The sequence below is a fragment of the Lynx rufus genome, unplaced genomic scaffold (assembly GCF_022079265.1).
Source record: "Lynx rufus isolate CCGP_SWC_20201006 ecotype Redwood Valley unplaced genomic scaffold, mLynRuf1.p SCAF_2, whole genome shotgun sequence".
In the NCBI taxonomy this organism is placed as follows: domain Eukaryota; kingdom Metazoa; phylum Chordata; class Mammalia; order Carnivora; family Felidae; genus Lynx; species Lynx rufus.
Window position 1 is genome coordinate 207,278,854 of NW_025814834.1, and position 24,822 is coordinate 207,303,675.

At 40.0% G+C, this 24,822-nt stretch overlaps 1 protein-coding gene across 9 annotated transcripts in view; it reads left to right on the forward strand.

Moving 5' to 3' along the window:
- The window catches only part of EIF4G3 (eukaryotic translation initiation factor 4 gamma 3), a 311,829-nt gene that overhangs the window by 247,689 nt on the left and 39,318 nt on the right, over positions 1–24,822 (forward strand). For 7 of the 9 annotated variants that reach the window (XM_047082664.1, XM_047082666.1, XM_047082665.1 and 4 more), the window contains 5 exons: positions 15,678–15,824; positions 16,272–16,508; positions 17,834–17,938; positions 20,049–20,181; positions 23,361–23,455. In XM_047082664.1, the coding sequence (XP_046938620.1) occupies positions 15,678–15,824; positions 16,272–16,508; positions 17,834–17,938; positions 20,049–20,181; positions 23,361–23,455 (717 nt within the window). Of the gene's footprint in view, positions 1–15,677; positions 15,825–16,271; positions 16,509–17,833; positions 17,939–20,048; positions 20,182–23,360; positions 23,456–24,822 lie in introns of those variants that run through there. The other 2 variants (XM_047082667.1, XM_047082673.1) reach the window with 2 other exon arrangements.

The following is a 24,822-nucleotide window of genomic DNA, read 5'->3' on the forward strand; positions in this document are numbered from 1 at the left end:
GCTTGTATTCACAGTTAATTCCAAACTAAAAAATATAGTTGCTCTAATTTGAGCCTTGGTGAAAATGATAGGATAGTTGAGGTCATAAAAGGTTCAAAACTGATCATTTCATCTCTTAGCAACTATTAGATTTCTTTCTCTTTACATTGTCCACAGCCATTTAATATCTACAGCCTGTCAAATCTAGGGCAAGACAGAATGGGAGACCAAAGAGCTTCTGGTTAGTGCTCATTGCCCTCTGTTCTGCAGTCAGAAAATTACCATGTACCATCTGTGTTTTCTCTGCCTGTTACTGTTACCAAGGTACTATTTGTGTCACAGACGTGTGTCCTTTCACCATTTGAGTTTTTTCTTAATTATCACAACTCATTGTCATTGTGCCTTGCTATGAAAATGCACAATTCTATCATTCTACCAGAGGTAGGTAAGTTTGTTATGACTTGGAAAGGTTATCTCTTCTGTCTTTAAGGAATTTAAAATTCATATTGAAAAAAAAAACCCAGCATTAGCAGGAAAAAAAAAAATCACAGCATATTCTGTGATGTTGCAATATGTTGATGCCTGAATGGATGGTCTAGACTGAAAAATTAAGTAGGACAAAAATGAAATGACTATGTTGGTGGTAGACTGACAGACTTATAAAACAGGTAGAGTTCAAGTTGGGCCTGAGGCGGGGGAGGGGGCAAGGATAGAGCCAGAAGAGCTCACATCTGAGGCAGCACGTGGCATAGCTGTCACAGACACGGGCTTTGAGTCTCATGGTTCTGACTTTAAATTTTAAATTTAACTTCCTACTCTGCAAGTTGCAAACTTTGTAATAAACTATAGTGAACTGTTACAAACTTTGTAACTTTATAAAATTACATAACCTTAGCCTCAGTTTTTAATCCATAAAATAAGATTAAGTCATACAATCTGAGGCTATTATAATGATAATATTTAATAATAAAGTGTGAATTTAATAATAAAAAAACATAATGAGATGGTGTATGTAAAGTTCCTAGTCCAGTATTTGACCTGTAGTAATTCTTAAATAAATCAAAAATATATTGGTGGTTGTAAAGGTCCTGAAATGCTATCTGTAGAATGAGGATGATTTATAATAACAGAAACCATCTGTTCAGCAGCTACTGGGTTACATTATGGGTAGATGCTTTATATATATTATTTTTAATGGTTCTTATAACCCTGAAAAAGGTCAATATTAGTAGCCCCACTTACTGAATCAGAAACTGGGGCTTAAAAAAGGATAAATAACATGCTTAAGGTCACACAACTAGTAAGTGGCAGCACTAGAATCCTAGTCTAGGATTATTCAATCACTTGCCATATTGCCTTTGAACGTGTGCCGTACCATAGTTATCTGAAGGCAAACTAATTCTCCATCTCGCGCCTCTCATTTTCCATGTGGCTGCCTTGACATCTCATGGTCCCTCATTAGAAGTACGACTAGATCCCAGATCTCCTGGCTCATATTTTAGTGCTCTTTACTAATTTCAGATTTACTCCTATAGGCAGTGAAGGATCGTTAATGATTTTTTAATAGAAGAGTATCCTTGATGAAAACAGCCTTTGAAAAAGCCTGGCAATAATAGAAGTTAGATTAAAATAGGAAGAAATTATAGATAAGCCAACTACTTCTGTGAATTTTGTTATGATTCACTGTTTTAAAAATAATATTGGTTAAACTTTACTGGATTATCTTAAATTAAAAAATAACTTCTTAGAATAAGTTCAGCAGTATAGAAGTATTCACAGAAAAAGGTACTACTTTTTCTTGCAGCCCCACCAGTTACACTTCCCTTCCCAGGGCAGTCAGTGGGAATGGCATGGACGTGTACCTCCACAATCTTATTTATGTTCATAAAACTATATAAAAACATAGACCTATGTATAAAGAAAATACTTTTGGGTTTGTATTAAATTATATATGTATTTTTTGCAGTTTCCTTTTTTTCCACTTAATATGTTTGTGCATATCCCTAGGTCACTAAGATTTTACTCATACTTTGTTAGTAGTTGCATAATATTTCAAAATATATGTATACCATAAGTTTTCCAGCCTTTTTCTCTCTCTCCCTCCTCTTTTACCCCCTGTTGTTTCTAGTTTTTTGGTTTTGGGGGTTTTCTTGCACCCACAAGCAGTGCTGCAATAAACACCAAAGTATATTTATCATTACATGCTGAAGCTTTTACTTTTTTAGCATAAATTCCCCCAGAGTTATATCATTAACCAAAGGATATATTTTTTAAAACTTTTTTTAAGTTAAGTTAACTTTTTATTTAAGTTTTATTTGTGAGAGAGTAAAACCAGCAGGGAGGGGGCAGAGAGAGAGGGGGACAGAGGATCCAAAGTGGCCTCTGCACTGACAGCAGAGCGCCGGATGTGGGGCTTGAACTCGCAAACCATGAGACCATGACCTGAGCTGAACTCAAGAGTTGAATGTTTAAGTGACTGAACCATCCAAGCGCCCCTAAACATTTTTTATTGAAATGTAACAGACAGGGGCTCCTGGGTGACTCAGTCAGTTAAGCGTGCGACTTCGGCTTAGGTCATGATCTCACAATCTGTGAGTTCGAGCCCTGAGTCAGGCTCTGTGCTGACAGCTCAGAGCCTGGAGTCTGCTTTGGTTTCTGTGTCTCTCTTTTTCTCTGTCCCTCCCCTACTCGTGCGCGCGCGCTCTCTCTCTCTCTCTCTCTCTCTCTCAAAAAAAAATTCGGGGTGAACTGGCGCCTGGGTGGCTCAATCAGTTGGACGTCCAATTTCCGCTCAGGTCATGATCTCAGTTTGTGAGTTCGAGCCACATGTTGGGCTCTGTGCTGACAGCTCAGAGCCTAGAGCCTGTTTCTGTTGTGTCTCCTTCTCTCTCTTCCCCTCCTCTGCTCACCTTCTCTCCCTCCCTCCCTCCCTCTCTCTCTCTCTCTCTCTCTCTCTCTCTTTCTCTCCCTTCCCCCCTAAAATAAATAAATTTTAAAAAATTAAAAAATAACAAAAAAACTTGGAAAAAAGAAATATAGCATACATGGTATTTGGGGAAAGAAAAATTCCTTATTTGTTACTTTTGTAAAATTTAATATGATTTCTTCATGGCTGATTTTAAGCCAGGGACAGTTTGACAGTTAACTCACAAAATTTCTACGAAATAGCTGACTCTTACAAACCACCACAAGCTAGCTTTAGCACACCATTACAACACGCCTGTAGAAAGAGCATACAAATTATTAGTGTGTAGCTCAGTGTTATTTCAACAAAGTGAGCATACGTACCTACCACCCTGGTCAATAAATAAAACTGTATCCTTCCCTCTTTCTTAAAGGTAAACCACTGTCCTGACTTCAATATCATAGCTGATAACACTTTTGAGATACTGAGGGCCTGAAATAAAAGGGGGCAATGAGAATGGACTCATTGGTTCCTACTGTATAGAAAATTTAAATATTAGATGAATAATGAAAGTCTAAATAATAAATTAGACTAATATTTTAGGAGGAAATTGAGGAGACTATCTTCATCAAGTTTTGAGTGGGGAAAAATTCCTTTAGCAAGATTAGGATTCAACGTGAGTAATAGGAAAATAGTATCGAATTTGACTGTTAAAATTTGCAGTCATTGGTATGCAGCAAATGATACCATACGTAAAATAGAATGATAAAGCCACAGCATGGGAGATCTATTTGGAATACACGTAACTGATAAAATGTTATTATTATATAGAATTAAGGAGAAGAAAACATAAGAAGTAAAATAGCCCCGTTAAAAAAAAAATGGGCATTTTATAGAAATGAAAATCCATTGGCTGATGAACTTAACAAAAGATATTCAGTGTTATTCATGATTTGGGAAATGACAAGTAAACCACAATTCTGTACAAGTCACACTTGTTACAATTTTAAAAAATGAAATAATTTAAAAGTGTTGAGAGTTAAATACAGTCACTTTCACTTTGGTGAGTATTTAGACAGTAATGCTGAAGATGTGCATATTCTATTCCTCAAGAATTTACTTCTTGGTATATACCCCAGAGAAATTACCAAATGTACACAAGCCATCTTTTTAAATAATATTTTTTTATTGATTTTAACAATGAATAATAGGAAATAACTGAAACATGCCTAAACAAGACAGTATATTATAGTACACCACAATTTATTTGGTCATGAATTTGAATAGTAATATATATACATAGCAGTTAAAATTAATGAACTAATACTAAATGTATTAGCATGTGTCAACCTCAAAAATAGTACTGAATAACAGTATGACATTCAGTAATTTTTTATAATATGCAAAATGAAGCTTGTTCATATGAAATACATATATAATAAAACTATACCAAATGGAGATACCAAACATCAAATTCAAGGTAAGAGAGAAAAGGAAGTAAGATTAAGGAAAAGTATTCAGAAGTAAGTATTAGGGCTTCTAGTTTTGATAAGTTAGGTGATCCAGACCAGCGTTCCATGGGTGACAACAATTAGAAAAGTTTGTTAACAAAATATTTAAAAATCTTGAAGGCATCAGAGAGTTAAATGACATAAAGAATTACTAAGACTGGGGCGCCTGTGTGGCTCAGTCGGTTGAGTGTCCAACTCAATTTTAGTTCAGGTCATGATCTCATGGTTTGTAGGATTGAGCCCCACATCAGGCTCTGGGCTTGGGATTCTCTCTCCCTCTTTCCCTTCCCCTTCCCCTGCTCATGTGTGTGTGCACGTGCTCTTTCTCTCTCAAAATAATTGAACATTAAAATAAAAGAATTACTAAGGCTAAAGTCTTAGAAAAGGTAGAAATCCAAAGAAAATGGAAACATTTAGTAAAATGTCCCCTAGAAGAGGCAACTAAACATCTTGAAAAACTTGTTTTTCATAGACTTGTTGGGCTAGGAGGACAGAATTTGGCACCAGCACTCACCAGAAGAGTGGCTGAAGAGGCTCCAGTAAATCCTGTATTTTAGGTTGGGATTCCAAAGGACTGCATGCTTGAAACAGTTGAATCAGAAATTGACCTGGTCTCACAAGTACTGTATGTCGCTCAACATCAAATGATCTCAGTCCTGGGATTTCGATTATAGTGATTCTAGAGTGTTAGTGCCTGCTAGGTACCTGGAAGAAGCAAGCATGAATCCTTTTTGGAAACTGTCTTCTTAGTCTTCAGTTATTTCTATGAACAGTTTTTCAAATAAGGTATCCAGTACATAGTTAGAAATAATAAATCTCACAAGGGAAAAAGGCACCATGAATGAGAACCAGCAACAAACAAACGTCCCACAGGGCCTCCAGATACTGGCTTTATCAGGCACAGACATTACATAACTATACTTATTATGTTCAAGGTGATAAAGACAGGTTGGAATTTTCAACAGAGAATGAGAAAGTTTCAAAGAACTAAATAGAGATGCCAGAACTGAATATATATTATAATAAAATTCAGAACTTAATGGATTGGTTTAATAGCCCTAGATCAGATACAGCTGAAGAAAAGAATTATGAAGTAGAAGGTGAGTCTGTAGAATCCAGAATAAAGCACAGAAATACAAAAAAAGAGAAAAATACAGAAGGGAAGGCAAACAATGGAGAAAATTCAAGAAGCTCAAACTTTGCATTACTTCGAGTCCCAAGGGGAGAGAGGATAGAGTGGGAAAAAAGCAATAGTTGAAGAAAATGGCTGAGAAATTTTTTACAAGTACTGAGATGTTAAAGCCACGGATTGAAGTGATTTACTCTAAACCTCAAGCATGAATTTAAAAATAAATAAAAGGTAAGAAGGAAGGAAAACATTTAGACTGGTTATTGTAAAGCTACTTACAACAAAAGATAAAAAGTAACCAGGGTGGGGGGTAGATATTAAAAAGAATAATTTGTAGGTTTCTTAGGACACAAATGCCACTGTGTACAAAAGAAAAGACTGGTAAATTGGACTACATTAAAATTAGCATGTTTCCTTCAAAAGATATCATTAAGGGAATAAAAATATAGATCACTTATTAGGAAAAGATAATTACAAAAATCCAGTAAAGGGTCTATATTAGATTTTTCCCCAAGCTAATAGAAATCATTAAGAGAATAACTTTTTTAAATGGACAATAGACTGAAATCTACATTTCACCAAAAGCCATTCAGATGATACCAACAAACATAATGACATTTGCCAACTAGATCTAAAACTACGCATTAACTCCAGATTGCTAATCTTCCCAGAGTTGGCAAATACGTGAGTCACCAGGAACTCAAGCACTGCTGGTGGGAATGTAAGGGGTAAGAAGGGCTCAGCTGTAAAAGCTGAAGTTATTTTTCTGCTTTAACAAACATTTCCATTCTTAAGTATGTATCCAACTGATAAACAATAAATGTACATTTCTTATATACTAGGCAACATATGCAAAAATGTGGGTAGCATTTTTCATAATGGATAAAAACTTTGAAACAATGTTCATAGTAGCACAGTGAACATGAAACTGTGACTAAATACACATGGATGGATCTCACAAGAATAAACTTTAGCAAGAGAAGCCAGTCCCTAAAGAAATACATATTGTGTGTGTGATTTGTTTATTTAAAATTCAAAAATGTAGGGGCGCCTGGGTGGCGCAGTTGGTTAAGTGTCCGACTTCAGCCAGGTCACGATCTCGCGGTCCGGGAGTTCGACCCCCGCGTCAGGCTCTGGGCTGATGGCTCAGAGCCTGGAGCCTGTTTCCGATTCTGTGTCTCCCTCTCTCTCTGCCCCTCCCCCATTCATGCTCTGTCTCTCTCTGTCCCAAAAATAAATAAACGTTGAAAAAAAAAATTTTTTTTAATAAAAAAATAAATAAAACAAAATTCAAAAATGTAGTAAAAATAAACTCTGATGTGTGGAGATGCATGTTTAGGCAGTAAAACAAGGAAAAGTAGTTATTATAAACTACAGGATAATGGGGGCTGGGAGGTAGTACTGTTTTGGAAGAAAACTTCAAATAGGGCTCTTGGAGACTGTTAGTGTTCTATTTCTTGACCTGGTGCTATGCCTGGTGGTGTGCATGTGAGTTTGTTTTGTCATAATTCATTGAGCTAAAACTTAAATCGTTAAACACAAAATAAAAAGAAGCGATAGAGCAAAATAATAAAATTCTGTGTGCCCTAGAGCTTTACTCCAATGTTTCTTAAAAAGTAAAAGATGTAGGGGCGTCGGGGTGGCTCAGCCGGTTGGGCGTCCAACTTCGGCTTAGGTCATGATCTCTCGCAGTTCGTGTGTTTGAGCCCCACGTCGGGCTCTGTGCTGACAGCTGAGGGCCTGGAGCCTGCTTCGGATTCTGTGTCTCCCTCTGTCTTCTGCTCCTCCCTAGCTCATGCTCTGTCTCTCTCTGTCTGAAAAATAAAAGGCTTTGATTAAAAAAAATAAATAAAAGATCTAAAGCAAATATGGAAAAATACTAAGATTTAACAAAGTTGGGTGATAAATACTTAAATGTGCACCATATTATTTTATATGCTGTAAGGAATGAAATGGAGTTTAGCCAATTATTTTTTTTAATGTTTGTTTATTTTTGACAGAGAGAGACAGAGCATGAACTGGGGAGGGGCAGAGAGAGAGGGAGCCACAGAATCTGAAGCAGGCTCCAGGCTCTGTGCTGTCAGCACACAGCCCGACACGGGGCTCGAACTTACAGACTGCAGTATCATTACCTGAGCCGAAGTCAGATGCTCAACTGACTGAGCCACCCAGGCACCCCTTAGCCAATTATTTTTTTAAGATGGCATGTCTTTGGGCCAATGTTGTCCAAAATCAAAATGTTAATATGTCTCACTAAGGCCAATTTAAGCAAATGTCTTTTCATTTACTATTCTGATGTTTCTTGTGAAATCAAAGAAGAAGGATCTACTCCATGGAATATTTTCCAGACTTTCTTGACCACGGGCACCATTTTGGGTTTGTTATTTGTTTTCATGATAATCATTAGTTTGAGAAATGACACCTCCCAATGGAATAAGAGAAATTGAAGACAGTGAATAAAAAATTAAACTTTCATCTAGGGGAGGTGCTCTCTTTCTGTCCACTGTACTCATTGAGTTATTTAAGTACCTCAGTTATCACTGGCAGTGTGTATTATCAAGACAGGTTAAATTGCAAAGTCTTTTGCCTGATTCATGATTGTAAGAAACGTGTAGACCTATGGCACTTGTCCTGGATCGTCAGTGTTGGTCATTCCAAATAATAGAATCTGGTTATGGTTATCTACCCAGTCATACAGTATAGCCATGAGTAGTAAGAGTGTGGAGTAGTGGGAATAATAGCAGTATTTTTTTTTTTTGCGGGATATGCTAACCTGTTATGTCTGACTCATTTGATCTTCACAACCATTCTGTCATCCCTCTTCACTAATTCCTCTGAAAGTTAGGAAATTGCTTATGTAGGGCTTTTATTCTTCTAAAGGTTTCGAGTATTAAATGGTAGAATCTTAAACAATGGACTAGATCAGTGGTCCTCAACCAGGGGTGGTTTTGTTCTTCAGGGGACGTTGGACAATACCTAGAGACGTTTTTGGTTATGGCTGCTGGCATCTTAGTAGGCAAAGGCTCAGCATGCCTGACCATCTTACAGTGCACAAGACAGCCCTCACAACAAAGAATTATCCTACCCTCAATGTCATGAGGGCCAAGGTTGGGAAACCTGGCCCAGATTTTTGAGATTTTAAGATTTAAGAGAATACTTGTTCTCAGTTTTGAGCAGTTTTTAAACCTTTTTTCGGCCTCCATGTCATTTACGTGGATCACACACCTCCATGTAAAATGTGACTTTGTAGTACTTATGTAGGTGAGGGCTAGAGAAGGCAGTTCTGTTGTGTCAGTTTTCCATGATGCCCTAAAGGATAGGCTTTTAAGCAAGAAATTCTTTAGATTTACAGAGGAAATTGATGTAATAGTTTTGATTTTCCCAAGTTACTCTGTAAATGCCACCTTTATTATTTCCACAGACACATTTATACATGTACACAGCTGCCTGCTCCTCACAGCTGTATTAAGTGAAAGCTGTGGCACATCAGGCGTGAGGGCATCGTAAGAGATAGGAAGCGCTGCCTGTGGAGTTTGCCGCTGCTTTCACTAGTTCAACCAGGAGTGACTGAGAGACCCACAGAACTCCCTTTACAAACTGCACAGCATTTAACTAGAATTCAGTACTTCTTTTAGGAGGAGGACCGTTCAGAATGGCAAATGGGGAAGAGAGATAAGAGAAAACATCCTCTATCTAAATCTGGAGTTAAATAAAAATTTTAGTTGGATAGGGGCGCCTGGGTGGTGCAGTCGGTTAAGCGTCCGACTTCAGCCAGGTCACGATCTCGCGGTCCGTGAGTTCGAGCCCCGCGTCAGGCTCTGGGCTGATGGCTCGGAGCCTGGAGCCTGTTTCCGATTCTGTGTCTCCCTCTCTCTCTGCCCCTCACCCGTTCATGCTCTGTCTCTCTCTGTCCCAAAAATAAATAAACGTTGAAAAAAAAAAATTAAAAAAAAAAATTTTAGTTGGATTGTTGGTAATTTTATTTTTTTTTTTTAATTTTTTTTTTTTTTTTCAATGTTTATTTATTTTTGGGACAGAGAGAGACAGAGCATGAACGGGGGAGGGGCAGAGAGAGAGGGAAACACAGAATCGGAAGCAGGCTCCAGGCTCCGAGCCATCAGCCCGGAGCCTGACGCGGGGCTCGAACTCACGGACCGCGAGATCGTGACCTGGCTGAAGTCGGACGCTTAACCGACTGCGCCACCCAGGCGCCCCGGATTGTTGGTAATTTTAAATGCCTGTGTTTTTCTTTTAATCATAATTCAAACCAAATCCACATCTCAAAAACCCCATTAGCATGTAAACTCCTAAGGAGAGGTACTTTTTCTGGGTTTTTTGTTGCTGTTTTTTTTTTGTTTTTTCACTGCTAAATTCCCAGTGTCTAGAATGGTTCCTGGCCACATCATAGACTCTCAGACATACGTTGGGGATAAGTGGGTAAATGCATGAATGAAAGAATAACAACTTGAGTTTATTATATGCCCAACGTCTGTATTGTTTCTTTTTTTTACTTATCTTTGCTCCGGCAGGCATATATACCTCAGCTATAAAGGTAGGCACTGAGGGCAGATTTTTGAGCATTCTGTGTCCTGTTATGCCATTTGCAGAAGTTTCATGTTGCCACTGCTCAAGTGCTTAAAGCAAGACATGCAAAGAATGGCAGGATTGAGTATAGGAAGAGTCACTAAGGGAATAAGGGAGACACACTTAAATCTTATGAGAAATAATGCCTGGAAGTACAGACATGAAAAGTCAGCCGTGGGCAACAGCAAATGGCTAGAGTCAACTGGAGGAGGAGGGACGTGCAGCTCGCCTGACAACAGATGAAAAATGCTTTAAAGAAACGTTGAGGAGAAATGACTTGCCCTTTCAGAACTCTTTTGAATCTTTTGGGCATCTCTCACCGCTATATACCTCTTCAGATGTATCTAACCAGCGACACAGTTTGATAGATTTGTTTGTAGTATTTTTGGAGTATGTATTTCGTTCAGTTTCAATAGGTGATTTACTAAGGTCAGGAGATAACTACTGATGGAGGATACTAGGTCACCGTGGACTCATGAGTGATAGTTGGGACAATTGGTTGGTTACTGTTCCCTTCACATTTTAGAGCTAACATAGTGGTGCCACTACATTAGTCATTTCAAATATTTTACCTCAAACCAGGACATGCTTTTTTTTTTTTTTTTTCCAACGTTTATTTATTTTTGGGACAGAGAGAGACGGAGCATGAACGGGGGAGGGGCAGAGAGAGAGGGAGACACAGAATCAGAAACAGGCTCCAGGCTCTGAGCCATCAGCCCAGAGCCTGACGCGGGGCTCGAACTCACGGACCACGAGATCGTGACCTGGCTGAAGTCGGACGCTTAACCGACTGCGCCACCCAGGCGCCCCATGCTTTTAGAGCAAAATGACCCCTAGGCCATGGTAAGCATTGCTGGGACTGGTCCTTTCATTTTCTAGTCTTCCATTTGACTACTGTAATTAACACACTGCTGGCAGCCATTGCTGACTCTCAAGGAGTTTGATCCTTTCAGGGATAAGAAGTATCTCCCCTCAACACTAGCAAATCTATCAGCAGCAGTACAGGTCCTGTTGCTTGACGCAAATGGCTACCTGATGCTGGCAACATTCGTAACCAAGATTGCTGGGTGACCGGTACATGGACAGGTCTCCTCCCAATATGAGATGACACGCAGTTTACTGTTGTGTAAACATGAAAAGCTTAGGTGCTCTCCAGTGTTCTAGCTCACCAAACAGCCTTACTGAAATATTCCCCCTGACTCCCTTAACTCCCTGAGCAACTTCCTCAAGCAACTCATTTAAAACACATTATCTTAGTTTTGATCATGGACTACTGCTTAATGAAAATGATAGTTATCTAAAGAGATCTTTTTCTCACTGTTGTACATCATCTTTGATTTTTGCTATTATCCATAATCACACTTGCAGACGTCTGCCTTGTCTATTGTTAAAGACTGTTTGTTCGTGTCCCACACCCCTAGATCATATGTTCAAGTCCTCACCCTGTCTGATGGTACTAGTAGGTGGGGCCTTTGGAAGGTAATTAGGTGTAGATGAGGTCATAAGGGTGGAGCCTCCATGGTGAGATTAGTGCCTTTATAGGGAGAGGAAGAGATACTAGAGGTTCCTGTCTCCACCACTTGAGGATGTATGAGAAAGCCGTCTGTAAACTAGGAAAAGGGTGTTCGCTAAGAACTGAATCTACTGGCACGTTAGTCTTGGTCTTCCAAACTCCAGAACTGTGAGAAATAAATGTTGTTTAAGCCCCCATTCTATGGTATTATAGCAGCCCTAGCAGACCGAGACATTCACTCTTCCTGTCTATTCTAACTAAACAATTTCATTGGGTCTTCTGACCAGTCAGTGTCCAGCAGACAACAAGGCTGACTTAATAATGTCATCACCCTGTTGAATTTATCATCTCAAGAACAAAAAAAGTTACCATGCATCACCAGCCATTCTCAGAGAACATGTTCTCGTTAGCCTATTTCCATATTTCCACCCTCTTAATAACCATCCCTGAGGACATTAAAAGCATTTTCCCAAACAAGTCTTCAGGGGGTAGTATAGCTAGGCATTCATCTGCTGGAAGATAAATGTACTTGCCAATCTGTGGCCATTCATTCCACTGATTGTTTGGTGTCAGTATCTTCATTTGACCGTATCTAAAACACTTCTGCATAATCATGCTTTTTAGGACCTATACATGTGAAATCTCTCATTGTCATCATTTGCGGATAGCAGATGGTCATTTCTCTTGCTGTTTGTGGTTTTCTCCCTAATTACTTGGTGAGCTAACTTTGTTTATATATTTTCTTTGATATCTGCATTACTATAATTTAGATTACCCTGAGTTTTTAATCATAAACATGTGAAATGTAGCTCCAAGTGTATAAATATAGCTATATTAGTTTATTAGACTCTTGATGATGTGCCAGCCACTATCATTTCCATTACTTAAACTGCCCTCATGTAATTTCCAGTAAGATGTTATCATCCCCATTTAGAAAGAAATAGATGTTTGGTAAAGCTAAGTAATAACTTGGCCAAAGTCACCTGGCAGAGCTGAGTTAAGACTGTCTCCAAAGTACCTGTTTCAACAGCTATTTTATAATGTCCCTCAATCTGCAGTCATTGGAATGCCTCCTTTGCAGTGGAAAGGATTGAAGCTTAATGTTCAGTGTTTCAAATATCCCATCCTCTGTGACTTACATAGTGCTTCCACTAAACCCACTTCATTAGATGCTCAAAGCTGTCCTCTGGGTTAGACACAGGTATTGTGTTTCCCTTGTTCTGGAGGATGAAACTGAAACTTGGGTTAAAAGAATTGCCTTTAGGAGTGGCTCAGTCAGTTAGGTGTCCGGCTCTTGATTTCGGCTCAGGTCATGATCTTACAGTTTGTGGGGTCAGGCTTGTCAGCACGTAGTCTGCTTGGGATCCTCTCTCTCCCTCTCTCTCTGCCCCTACCCCCCCCCATAAACATTTTTAAGAAAAGAATTGCTTTTAAGTATATATATCTTCTGATCCTTTTTTTAAAGTTGGGGGGGGGGGCTGAGCAGGGGAGGGGCAGAGAGAGAGCGAGGAAGAGAGAATCCCAAGCAGGCTCCGCACCATCAGACACAGGGCTAGAACCCACAAACCGTGAGATCATGACCTGAGCCGAAATCAAGAGCCGGACACCTAACTGACTGAGCCACCCAGGCTCCCCTCTCTTTTGTTCTTTAACCCAAAACTTTGAATAGCCTTCCTTATGGAAAAGGTCTAAAAGGTTTAGCTTTTTACACTTTTTGTGTAGGGAAGCTCTCCCTTGCCTTTTGCCATTTCTACTTGTTTCCTGGAAAAAAAAAAATGTCACAAGTTTTATTTATTTAATCTTTTTGATTCATTTTCATTCTGGTCCCTCTCACCGTGAGACAGTGGCTTAGAGTTTCATACTGTTGTCCACATTCTCTTCATTTTCTGCATGGTACAATCTGTAATACAAGAAACATCTCTTTAGAGCTGATAGATTGTGGCCCAGGTGATTTTTGTCTTACCAGTTATGCCTGTAGTATTAATATAGGTGATGCTGGTAAACATCCCAAGAAGCTGGATAGATCTGGCTGGTTTTCTGTGTTTCAACAAAACAGCAAGTTGGAAATACCTGCTGGTTTTTTCTTCTGCTGATTTTTTAAAGTTTTAGTTTGTTCTGGAACCTGATATCATGTTGTTGTTCTATTATATACTACCTTGCTTGTGGATGTGCTTTTTGGTTCTCTTTCGTAGTGCATTGTTGTATATTCTAAATAGAGTCCACTTTTGGTTTTTGCTTTGGAAAACCTTTGTTTTCATGTAGCATTTTTCTTTTCTTTCTTTTTTGTTTTTAAACTTAGTCTTTTTTTTTAAGTTTATTTTATTTTTGAGAGAGAGAGAGACAGACAGAGACAGAGCGGGGGAAGGGCAGAGAGAGCGGGAGACACAGAACCCAAAGCAGGCTCCAGGCTCTGAGCTGTCCGTGAAATCATGACCTGAGCTGAAGTCAGACACTTAACCAGCTTGAGGCACCCAGGCACCCCAGCATTTCTTTTCTTGAAGGCTGATTAAATGCCTGCCTTCACATGCAATTGTTGAGTAGGCCTGCCTGAAATGATCTGTAGTCACTTGCATTTTTATGGCCTGAATTTGGAGTTAAGGACATCTTAACTTTTTTTTTTCTTTTTTTATGTGTGTCAAAAAAAAAAAAAAATTTGGTGATCTAACCCTCTTCCTGAGTTAATATTTCCTGCTGGCGGGGGGGCAGGGAAGGTGTAATGAAACACTTGCTCTCTTGGTTGGTTAGAACCGGACTTGTTGGGGTGCCTGGCTGACTCAGTCAGTAGAGTGTGCGACTCTTGATCTTGGGCTTGTGAGTTTGAGCCCTACGTCGGGTATAGAGATTACCTTAAAATAAAGTCTTAAAAAGAAGAACTGGTCTGTTAAATGGTCTTTTATGTGTCATAGGGAATCTCTCGGAGAGTGTCCGTCAGTTCTAGCACAGACCCAGTATAGCATCATAGTACTCAGTTCTCAAGAAGTTTCTCTAGCCATTCAGCCTGAATCAGCAGCTCTCCCAAGTCCATTGTGGTTGGTAACAGTAACTTGTTTGTGAGTATAAATACAGGATGTTCTGTTTTTTACCAGGTTCTCCCATTAAACTTAGGGCAAAGACCATGCATTTCAGAATTTTGGGACCCACTTTGTGATTCCAGAAAAATCATTTTGCCATGTTACACAGTAGCTGTTCAGAATGACACTCTGGGGCATTTCATCTATAAAATGGTATATTTTAGTCAGTCATTGCACCAGTCCACTTTCTTATAAGAACGGCTCTGCATTTGGTTACAAATAACCTTTAAGATACCAGCTATTGCTGTCACTAGAAAGCAGTTATGAGACTTGCGTGGAAACCTTGTACACATCCTGCCTCCAGGGTTCTACCCTGTCCAGTCTGGGTCTTCCTGTGTGTCAAAGAATGTTTCTAAGGTGGCCATTTTTTAGATTGAACCTTTGGAAAACTAGTATTTTCTTTTGGCACATAAAAAGTAATCAGTAAACATAGTGTATTGATAGTACAGGTAAGTACCAGCATCACAGTTATGACTTTCCCCTGAAGACGAGGTATCTCAAAAATCCTTAAAGCGGTCCCCCTCTTCTGCTTTTTTTCTAGAATAAGGACCCTACCCACAACAGTTTTCCTATAGCCGTGAAATTGTCCCCTGCTTTATGTCATTTCTGTTTGTTCCTTTAAACCTTTAAACTTAACTACCGTGGTAATAGAAAAACAAAAGTAATAACCCTGTAGAGTTACAAAGGTCTAGGTAAGGGCGGAGTCATAGTTGTTACAATATTACATGGACATCAAAGTCAGCTAGAGGCAAACCAGCCATAAAAGGTACAGTACACTTATATGAGAGGAATGTATATCTTTTCTGTATAAAATTTGAGACATGTTACCATGAAACACAAACTGCCTGAAGCTAAATCGTGTACCTCTTTTAGAAGCTTTCCTGTAGTTCAGTCAGCATTATTTTGTATAAAATAGATATTTTGAGAAAATGATTGAATGTCTTAAGTAATCTTGATGTTTTTGCATTTTCCTGTATGGATGCAGCTGAAAGTACCCATGGCAGACAAACCTGGTAACACAGTGAATTTCCGGAAGCTGCTCCTGAACCGTTGCCAGAAAGAGTTTGAAAAAGATAAAGCAGATGATGATGTCTTTGAAAAGAAGCAGAAAGAACTCGAGGCTGCCAGTGCTGTGAGTATTTTCACAGGAAAGCAGTGTGCTTATGCTTCTGAGTGTTACCAAATAGAATTTTCATGAAACCGGCTACATTCCCCTGCTATGTCAGTAGATGCCTTATGGCCTTTTTTTCATGTGGAGATACAGTATCGAAGTTCACGGGAACGCTTTATTCTTTTTCGTGCTGCATGGTTGAGCAACTAAACCTTCCCAGACAGGAATTCAGAGCCCGGATCCCAGAGAGGTCAGTGAGTTCCAGAAATCTCCTGAAATGGATGCAAATTTTGGGGGGTAGTTTAGTTTTCTGAGGAATAGAACAGGTCTGAAGCTGCTTTCAGATTCTCACAGGGTATCCCTGACCCCACAAAGGATAAGACCATGAGTCAGAGTGTGTGTGTTCCTGTCCTCTCTTGTGCCGCACAGTTGTCATCCAAGCTTCTATTGTCATTCCTTACACAACAGCCAGAGGAGAGGACGAGGCTTCATGACGAACTAGAAGAAGCTAAGGACAAAGCCCGGCGGAGATCCATTGGTAACATCAAGTTTATTGGAGAGCTCTTTAAACTCAAGATGCTGACTGAAGCTATCATGCATGACTGTGTGGTGAAGCTGCTGAAGAACCATGACGAGGAGTCCCTTGAGTGCCTCTGCCGCCTGCTCACCACCATAGGCAAAGACCTGGACTTTGAGAAAGCAAAGGTAAAAGCCCACAGTCTCCGAAGCATCCAGTGGGGCCTCGGCTGGGACTGTCAACAAAAGTGTTCCGTCTTGCCCCAGTGGTCTGGACTGCTGCTTTTTCTCCTTTTGCCCTTCGCACTGTCAGTGTGTGGCCCTCGAGCTCCTTACCACTTTTCCATCACAGGCAGAAGTGAAGAGGGTCCCAGATTAGATGAAGGCCAGTTTGGGAATTGTCCAGATTATTTGTCCCTTGTCCATTTTCTGCATAACCGTTTCACAGGCCATTTTTCTGTATAACAAATTGTGGGCAGAAATAAGAGGAGAATAGCTGCTGTGGGCTGGGCTGGGATGGAGGGTGCTACTGAGGTGACGAGCCAGTAGTTTCCTTCCTTCCTTCCTTCCTTCCTCTTTCTTTTCTTTTCTTTTCTTTTCTTTTCTTTTCTTTTCTTTTCTTTTCTTTTCTTTCTTTCTTTCTTTCTCAGTTTGTTTATTTTGAGAGAGAGAGAGAGAGAACCAGTGGAGGAGATGAACAGAGAGAGGGGGACAGAAGATCTGAAACAGGCTCTGCGCTGACAGCAGTGAGCCTGACGCGTGGCTCAAACTCAGGAACCATGAGATCATGACCTGAGCCGAGGTTGGACACTTAACTGACTGAGCCACCCAGGCGCCCCAGAACTAGTAGTTTTCTTACATTTATGCTCTAATCAGCAACAAAGCTATCTAACCATAATAAAAGAAACCATTAAAAATATTATGGTTCAAACATAACATGGTGCCTTCCACATAAGGGGTAGGAAAATTAGAAATGTTTGCTATAAATAATGTCAGAAATGTTTTGTAACCTCTGAAGCAGCTGGGATTATGTTTGTTTGTGACAGGAAATCCCAAATATCAGTGGTTTATGCAAGATTGAGGTTTATTTCTCACTCACATAAAGTTCAGAGGTAAGAAGTCTGAGGTAGGTCTGGTGGCTCAGAGATGATAAATAATCCAGTTCATCCAGCTTAAAGTTCTGTCATCCCTAATGTATGGCCCTTGTCCTTATCTTTCTCAGCAGAGAAGGTTGGAAATGAGCAAAGGCTACAGCCACCTCTCTCTTTTAAAGAAGATTCAGGGGCTGCCTGCAGTATAATGCTTCGATTTATATTCTGTTTACCTGTAATCCGTCACAGGACTACAGCCAGCTGCTCAGAATGTGTAACCTTTATTTTGGATGCTTAATTAAAATTTGTACCACATTACCTTTTGTCTATAAGTTGTGTCCTTAGGCCATTTAAAAATTCTGTGTGGTAAAATTACACTTGAATTCCTCACTCAGGAATACTAAATGGTTTTACCCCTTGCAGCCACGTATGGACCAGTATTTTAATCAGATGGAGAAAATTGTGAAAGAAAGAAAAACCTCATCTAGGATTCGATTCATGCTTCAGGATGTGATAGACCTAAGGCTGGTAAGTAAGAAAATATAAGCCAGCTACTCCAGTCTCTTTTAAGGAATTGGGTTGGAGAGTGTGTCCTAGTATTTACATAGGTAAAAACTTAATGCTGCAGGAGAGGCTCCCAGAACCTGAGTTGACACACTTCCCTGACATAGCTGTGTGAAAGGACACGAAGTATATATACCTGCCTGTTACATTTCTTCCCTCTAAGCTAATTATCAAACCACATTGCTGTTTTTAAATCCGCTACTCTGAATTCAAACTGGTCAATTAAATTTAGTCTTAGGCTACTAAATATTCAGGAGTCCTCACCTCCAACATGATTCCATTTCATTTCCCTGAGCCTTACATTTCTATTCTCTAAAATGGGGATGTTGCCTCCATTGCACATGTGTGGTACAGATTCAGTGAGGTGATCGTGTCAAGTGCCCAGCTCATAGGACATGTTGCTGTTTGTTCTCTGTTGTTTTTCCTGTGTATCCCCTTGTGCTCCTGCCGCTTCTCATTTCTCATAACAGGTGCAGTGTTTACCACTACCACCTCTTTTGTCTCTTTCTTATTTTAACTCCTGCAGGGAATATACTGCAGCTGACCCTAAACTAGAGAATGTGAATGCAGGTCCTATCCCTTCCCTGCCCTGTACTCAGACCAGATAGCATTGATGATGGTTCTTTATCTTGCTAAGGTTAAATGTGACCTCACGATCCTTTTTATTACTGAAGCCACTACGAGCTGATCAGAATTTTGTGCCTATTTGCCATCCTCGCTTCTAGCACATGTAAACAAATGTAAATAAATATAAAAGACTTCTTCACCCGTGCCTTCTACTACTTGTACTTATATCAGTTGTCGGGATTATGGTGGGAAGGAAAGGGAGAAGTGTAATTGTAAGGAGCAACTTGTCCTAAATAGGATAACCAAAGGCCAGAGAGATGGCACTTTTGTAGGATATCAGAACTATGATATAGGAGGATGAAAAATGCTAGTCATCTTTGATTTAGAACCCCCATGGAATGTGATACGAACGAAGTACCAATAATTCAGATTAAGTCAAGGCCAGAGAGTCCTGAGCTTTCTTGATTCCTCTTCTGGTTCCTCTTTACAAATATACAAGATGATTTTTTTGTAGTTAATTAATTTATTTTGAGATAGAGACAGCACAAGTCAGGGAGGGGCAGAGAGAGACAGGGAGGGAGGGAGAAAGAGAGGGAGAGAATGAGAATCCCAAGCAGGCTTTGTGCTGCCAGCACAGAGCCTGACATGGAGCTTGAATTCATGAAACTGATATTATGACCTGAGCCCAAAAAAAAGTCAGACATTTTAACCAAATGAGCCACCCAGGCGCCCCACAAGATGATTTTTAAAAAATACATTTGGGGGGCGCCTGGGTGGCTCAGTCGGTTAAGTGTCTGACTTCAGCTCAGCTCATGATCTCGCGGTCCGCGAGTTCGAGCCCCGCGTCAGGCTCTGGGCTGATGGCTCAGAGCCTGGAGCCTGCTTCTGATTCTGTGCCTCCCTCTCTCTCTGCCCCTCCCCCATTCATGCTCTGTCTCTCTCTGTCTCAAAAATAAATAAACGTTAAAAAAAAATAAAAAAAAATACATTTGGGGGGTGCCTGGGTGGCTCAATCGGTTAAGCATCTGACTTTGGCTCAGGTCATGATCTCCCGGTCTGTGAGCTTGAGCCCCGCATCAGGCTCTGTGCTTGACAGCTCAGAGCCTGGATCCTACTTCAGATTCTGTGTCTTCTCTCTCTGCCCCTCCTCTGCTCACACTCTGAATCAATCAGCCTCTCTCTCTCTCTCTCTCTCTCTCTCTCAAAAATAAATAAACATCTAAAAATATTTTTAAAAAAATTCATTTAGGCCAGTCTTTCCCTCTAGCTTTTTATTCATTGGCTTTTGGAATACTCAGTATACAGTAGTTCAAGGTTTATTGAGACAAACTTAATTCTTTATATCTAATCTCAGACTGCACGCAATGCCGTCTGTAAAACAGATGAAAAACTGTTGTAGTACAGATTTTTAAATGTATTTTACACTTTTCCAGCAGTGAGAAGTATAAAAAATTGTTATGTTTATGTTTTGTTTTCTGGTTGATAATGTTATTTTCTCCTTTTATAGTGCAACTGGGTATCTCGAAGAGCAGATCAAGGGCCTAAGACTATCGAACAGATTCACAAAGAGGCTAAAATAGAAGAACAAGAAGAGCAAAGGAAGGTCCAGCAGCTCATGACCAAAGAGAAGAGACGAACAGGTAAGGGGTGGAGTCCACTGGGATGTTAGGGAAACTTGGGAGACTGAGGGACAGATGTGTAAGAATTCTGTATTCAGGTTTGAAGTGACATCAGAAAGAATAAACTGAACAATAGAGTGGTAATTGGTAAGTGAAGCAGTTTCTCCAAGAATGCAGGACAAAGCATGGTTTCTTGGACTACTTTAACTTCAGTAATCAACAGGACTTTCTTGAGCATCTTCTCTGTGCTCAGTATTGGTGAGGGCTATGAAAAAAAGTGGAAGATGTAGTTTCTTTTCTCTGAAAGCTTACGGTTTATCCAGGAAGGCAAACTAATAACAGGCACATTTGTCAAGCAAGTAGGAGATATTATCAAGTATGAAATGTATTCTCAGTTAAGATTGTTAACATTCAGAGGAGGAGGAGAAAGATAGGAAGCTGGAAGAAATCTTTATTTGAGGAAGGCATCTTTGAACTGGGTCCTGGTGGATGGTAAATATTTGGGAAGGAAAGGAATAATCTTAGTCATGAAAGTAAAATAAACATATATTGTAAAGAGGCATAAGCAAACCTGACTGAAGCAAAATTTAAGTGTTCGGAATCAGTGGGAAATGTTTGTCTGGAAGAATGGAGCCAGATTAAAAACTGGTATCTTTGGGGTACCTGGGTGGCGCAGTCGGTTAAGCGTCCGACTTCAGCCAGGTCACGATCTCGCGGTCCGTGAGTTCGAGTCCCGCGTCGGGCTCTGGGCTGATGGCTCAGAGCCTGGAGCCTGTTTCCGATTCTGTGTCTCCCTCTCTCTCTGCCCCTCCCCCGTTCATGCTCTGTCTCTCTCTGTCCCAAAAGTAAATAAACGTTGGAAAAAAAAAAAAAAATTAAAAAAAAAAGAACTGATATCTTTGACCTTAAAGTCCCATTGTAAGGTTTTGAAGAAAGGGGTAATGTCATGCTAGATGTACATAAATAAAAGAAGTCTATTGCTTTTAACACGATGAGTCAAAGGGGAACACTGAATTCAGAAATGTCGTTCCTGCTGAAATCCTGGTAATAATAATTATTAAAAGGAAGAAATAGGAAAAAAATATGAAAGGTGAAATGGAAGACATTTTACACCCGAGAAAGTAGAAAATCCATTGACTGAGTTTAAGAACATGGAAGAGGAAACCTTTTTCAGAAGGGAAATGATCAGTGTTTATTTTGAGATGGCAGGAGGGTATCCGAGTAAGAATGCTTATCTGTCCAGTCTGCTGTTCAGTGAGCCGGAAGTTGCTGGATGATGTAGTCGTATTGTGGTCGAGAGCCTACTAGACTCTGGAGCCAACTGTCTGGGTTTGCATTTCAGCTCCCCTACATCCTGGCCGCATGACCTTGCACAAGTCCCTTAATGTGTAAAACAGATCTAATAGTGGTTGCTAGGGTGGCAAGACGTGTTGTGTGTCAAGGGTTCAGCTTAGCGACTGGTGCACACACCGTAGGGCTCATACTGAACATATGAGAGATGAATCCTCCAGGAAAGAAAGTATACTTTTAAGTTCCATGGGACACCATGCTTCCTCACCTTCCTCACCCTAGTACGTAGCACAGTGCCTTTCACGTAATGACTCTTATTTATTATTGAACTAGAGAGCCCAGTCCATGGAAGATGTCTACAGAGGACCAAAGGAAGAAGAGGACTCTTGGGAAATTGACAGATAAAGAACAACTGCAGAGGAAGGAGCACTAGGGTATAAGAAACAAACAAGAAACAAGTTTGTTCATGCTCAGTAACATCAGATAGCACAGAGACAATCAAGTACGTGAGGATCAGAAAAGCTTTTAGGTAGACAGTTGGGTGGTCTTTCTTTCAACACGTATAAGTGCCCATTGCTTAACAGGAGAGACAAAGTAAAGTCCCTTCCTTCGTGTAGCTTCCATCATACCCGAGAGACAGAAAATAAATACTCAAATAAAATATGTAGTTTTGTCCGATCACTATTTCTAGAGAAAAAGATAAAGCAGAGAGGGGGAAAGCGGGTGATGCCAGGCTTGGTGGGTAAAGGTGCAATTTTATTTATTTTTTTTTAAATGTTTATTTTTGACAGCGTGTGAATGGGGGAGGGGCAGAGAGAGAGGGATACAGAGGGTCCACAGCAGGCTGTGCACTGTCAGCACAGAGCCGGACATGGGGCCCAAACTCAACGAACCATGAGATCATGACCTGAGCCACAGATGCTTAACCAACTGAGCCGCTCAGGCACCTGAGGTGTAATTCTAAATAGGGTGGTTTGGGAGCCTGCTAAGGTTAGTGTTTGAGCAGAGACCAGAAGCAAGTATGAGGGAATGAAACCGTGGGCACATCTGGGGGAAGGTTTGTAGGCAAAGGGAATTGTAAGTAAAAGGCCCTTGAAATAGCATTTTCAGGGATCAGCAAGGAGGCCAGTGTGGCTTGAGCAGAGGGAGAGAGTAGTGGAGGATGGGGCCTGAGAGGCAGGAGTCCAGATTAATCAGAGCTTGGAGGCCATTTATGAGTAATTTGGGATTTTATCTGAGTGAGATGAAGAGAGGTAACAGAAGTGTTTCAAGCAGAGAAGTGATAGGACCTGATTTGTACTTTATTTGGCTCTTGCTGGCCGCTATGATGCAAACAGTTGGGGGTGAAAGCAGTGAAGCTAGTGAAGACGGTTTTATACTAATCGAGGAAATGTCGCTGGCGAAAACCAAAGTGGTAGGGTTGGTAGTAATAAGAAGAGCTAGATGCTGAATATGTTGAACCGACAAGATTTACAGACAGATTGGGTGCCAAGTGTGAGAGAAACAGGAGTCAGGGTTTTCTGCCTGAGCAGGTGATAGGTTGGAGGGCGGGGGTGGTGATCCAAGTATACTGTGTCATTTAACACCATCAAGTGAAATAAACCTTCTAATAAATAATTTCCATCTGAAGTGTTAACTATGAACATTAGATCTGGCCCTCCTTTGTCTATCACCAAATCTCTATTCACGTTATCTGTTAATTTCCTCTCGGTGGGGCACGTTCCACAGTATTTCTATCCGATATGTTCATGTTGTAGGCATTAAAAAGACTGTCAGCAGTGCTTTAACAGTTTCTTTTGTCTTTTTCCTTGATTTTGATTGGAGCTGCTGAGTTGAAAATACTGCTCACTCTTTCATTGTCAAACTGACTTGAGTTTGTGGGAAACTGACTCACCCTGTTCTCCCTGCAGGTGTCCAGAGAGTGGATGAAGGTGGATGGAACACTGTACAGGGGGCCAAGAATAGTCGGGTACTAGACCCCTCAAAATTCCTTAAAATCACTAAGGTGAGTATGACATTTATGACGCAACTTAACATCGACCTGAGAATGGGACTCTCAATTATTTCTTGCTTATATAAAATAACTACATTGCAGAGTTTATGGGGGAGTGGTTTTTTTTAAAGTAGATGCTTTGCTATATGACAGTATTTATCAGTGTATTCTTAGGTACTTGTCCTGATGTTAGTCCTTTTTATTTCTTGGAGGGCTTACTAAGGGGGAAGAGACTAGTTTAATTCCTAAAGTTATCAGATGCTTAGTATAAGAGAGATGATAATAAAGATACTTCAGAAGCTATAGTCCCTTATGATCTTTTATACAATGTATCCTTAGCTCTAGGGAAGAAGCATCTACCTGTTTAAGCCTAACTTGAAAGGAATTAACAGTTTGCCATATTCAAGGCCTAAAATAAATCAAGAGGACCCACTGCTAGAAATCATCCTGTGATAAAGATTCAATACATTCTGCTTTCCTCTCCCTTGAGAATCCATGGGTGGTAAGAGGAAAGGGTTTCTCCTGGCAGATGTTTTCAGCAGAAGTTGATCACCCTAAGTAGGGTGAAGAACTTGGAGAACATAGAGGAAGTGCCATTATCTTTTGTAAAAGGGGAAACTTCTACAGCCCAGTAGATTTATAAATCATTTACAAGTCTAATTTGAACCTTCCTTGTGTAATACACTTTCCATAGTTCTGAAAATTGGCAACCTGCTGGTAAGATACCAAAGACAATCTAAAGCTAACATGAAAACATCAAATGAAAGAAGATAACTGACAGAAAGAAAAAGAGTTTGAGAAAATTGGAAGAAGATGGGCTGTCATTTGCGTCTTCATGTCAAAGTATTGCTTCAGCATAGAACATTTGCTGTCTAGATCTCTTTTGATTTTAATTAGCTAGGATCCTATTCTCTTAAGATTCTGGTACATTCTTCTAGTTGTTTATGTCTCAGGGCAGGAATTCCATCGCTGAATACAGCTTGATTCCCATCCACTTCTTACGAGAGATGGTTTTAGCCAAAATCTTACACGTTTAGAGAATTCCTCCAGCGTCAGCCCCAACATCTTTGAAAATTATATCAATATTGAATAACGGTGTTTGTGTTTTTAAATACTAATACTGTTTCCACGCATGGATACTATAAAAAGAATAGTGCTGATAATAAGCTACAACATTATTTCCTGAATATTTTGAAAGATTTTAAGTTGTTGTTTTAATAAATTTTGTGTATATTCAGACAGTTATCCTACAAGTACTGTACTTAAATATCGTAGAAAATGTTCAAAACCATTCAACGAATGCATTGTTAACTAGGAGAGATTTGTGTGAATGCATGTCATAGAGCTAGGCAGTGCTGTTAGAGTGTATTAACACTTCT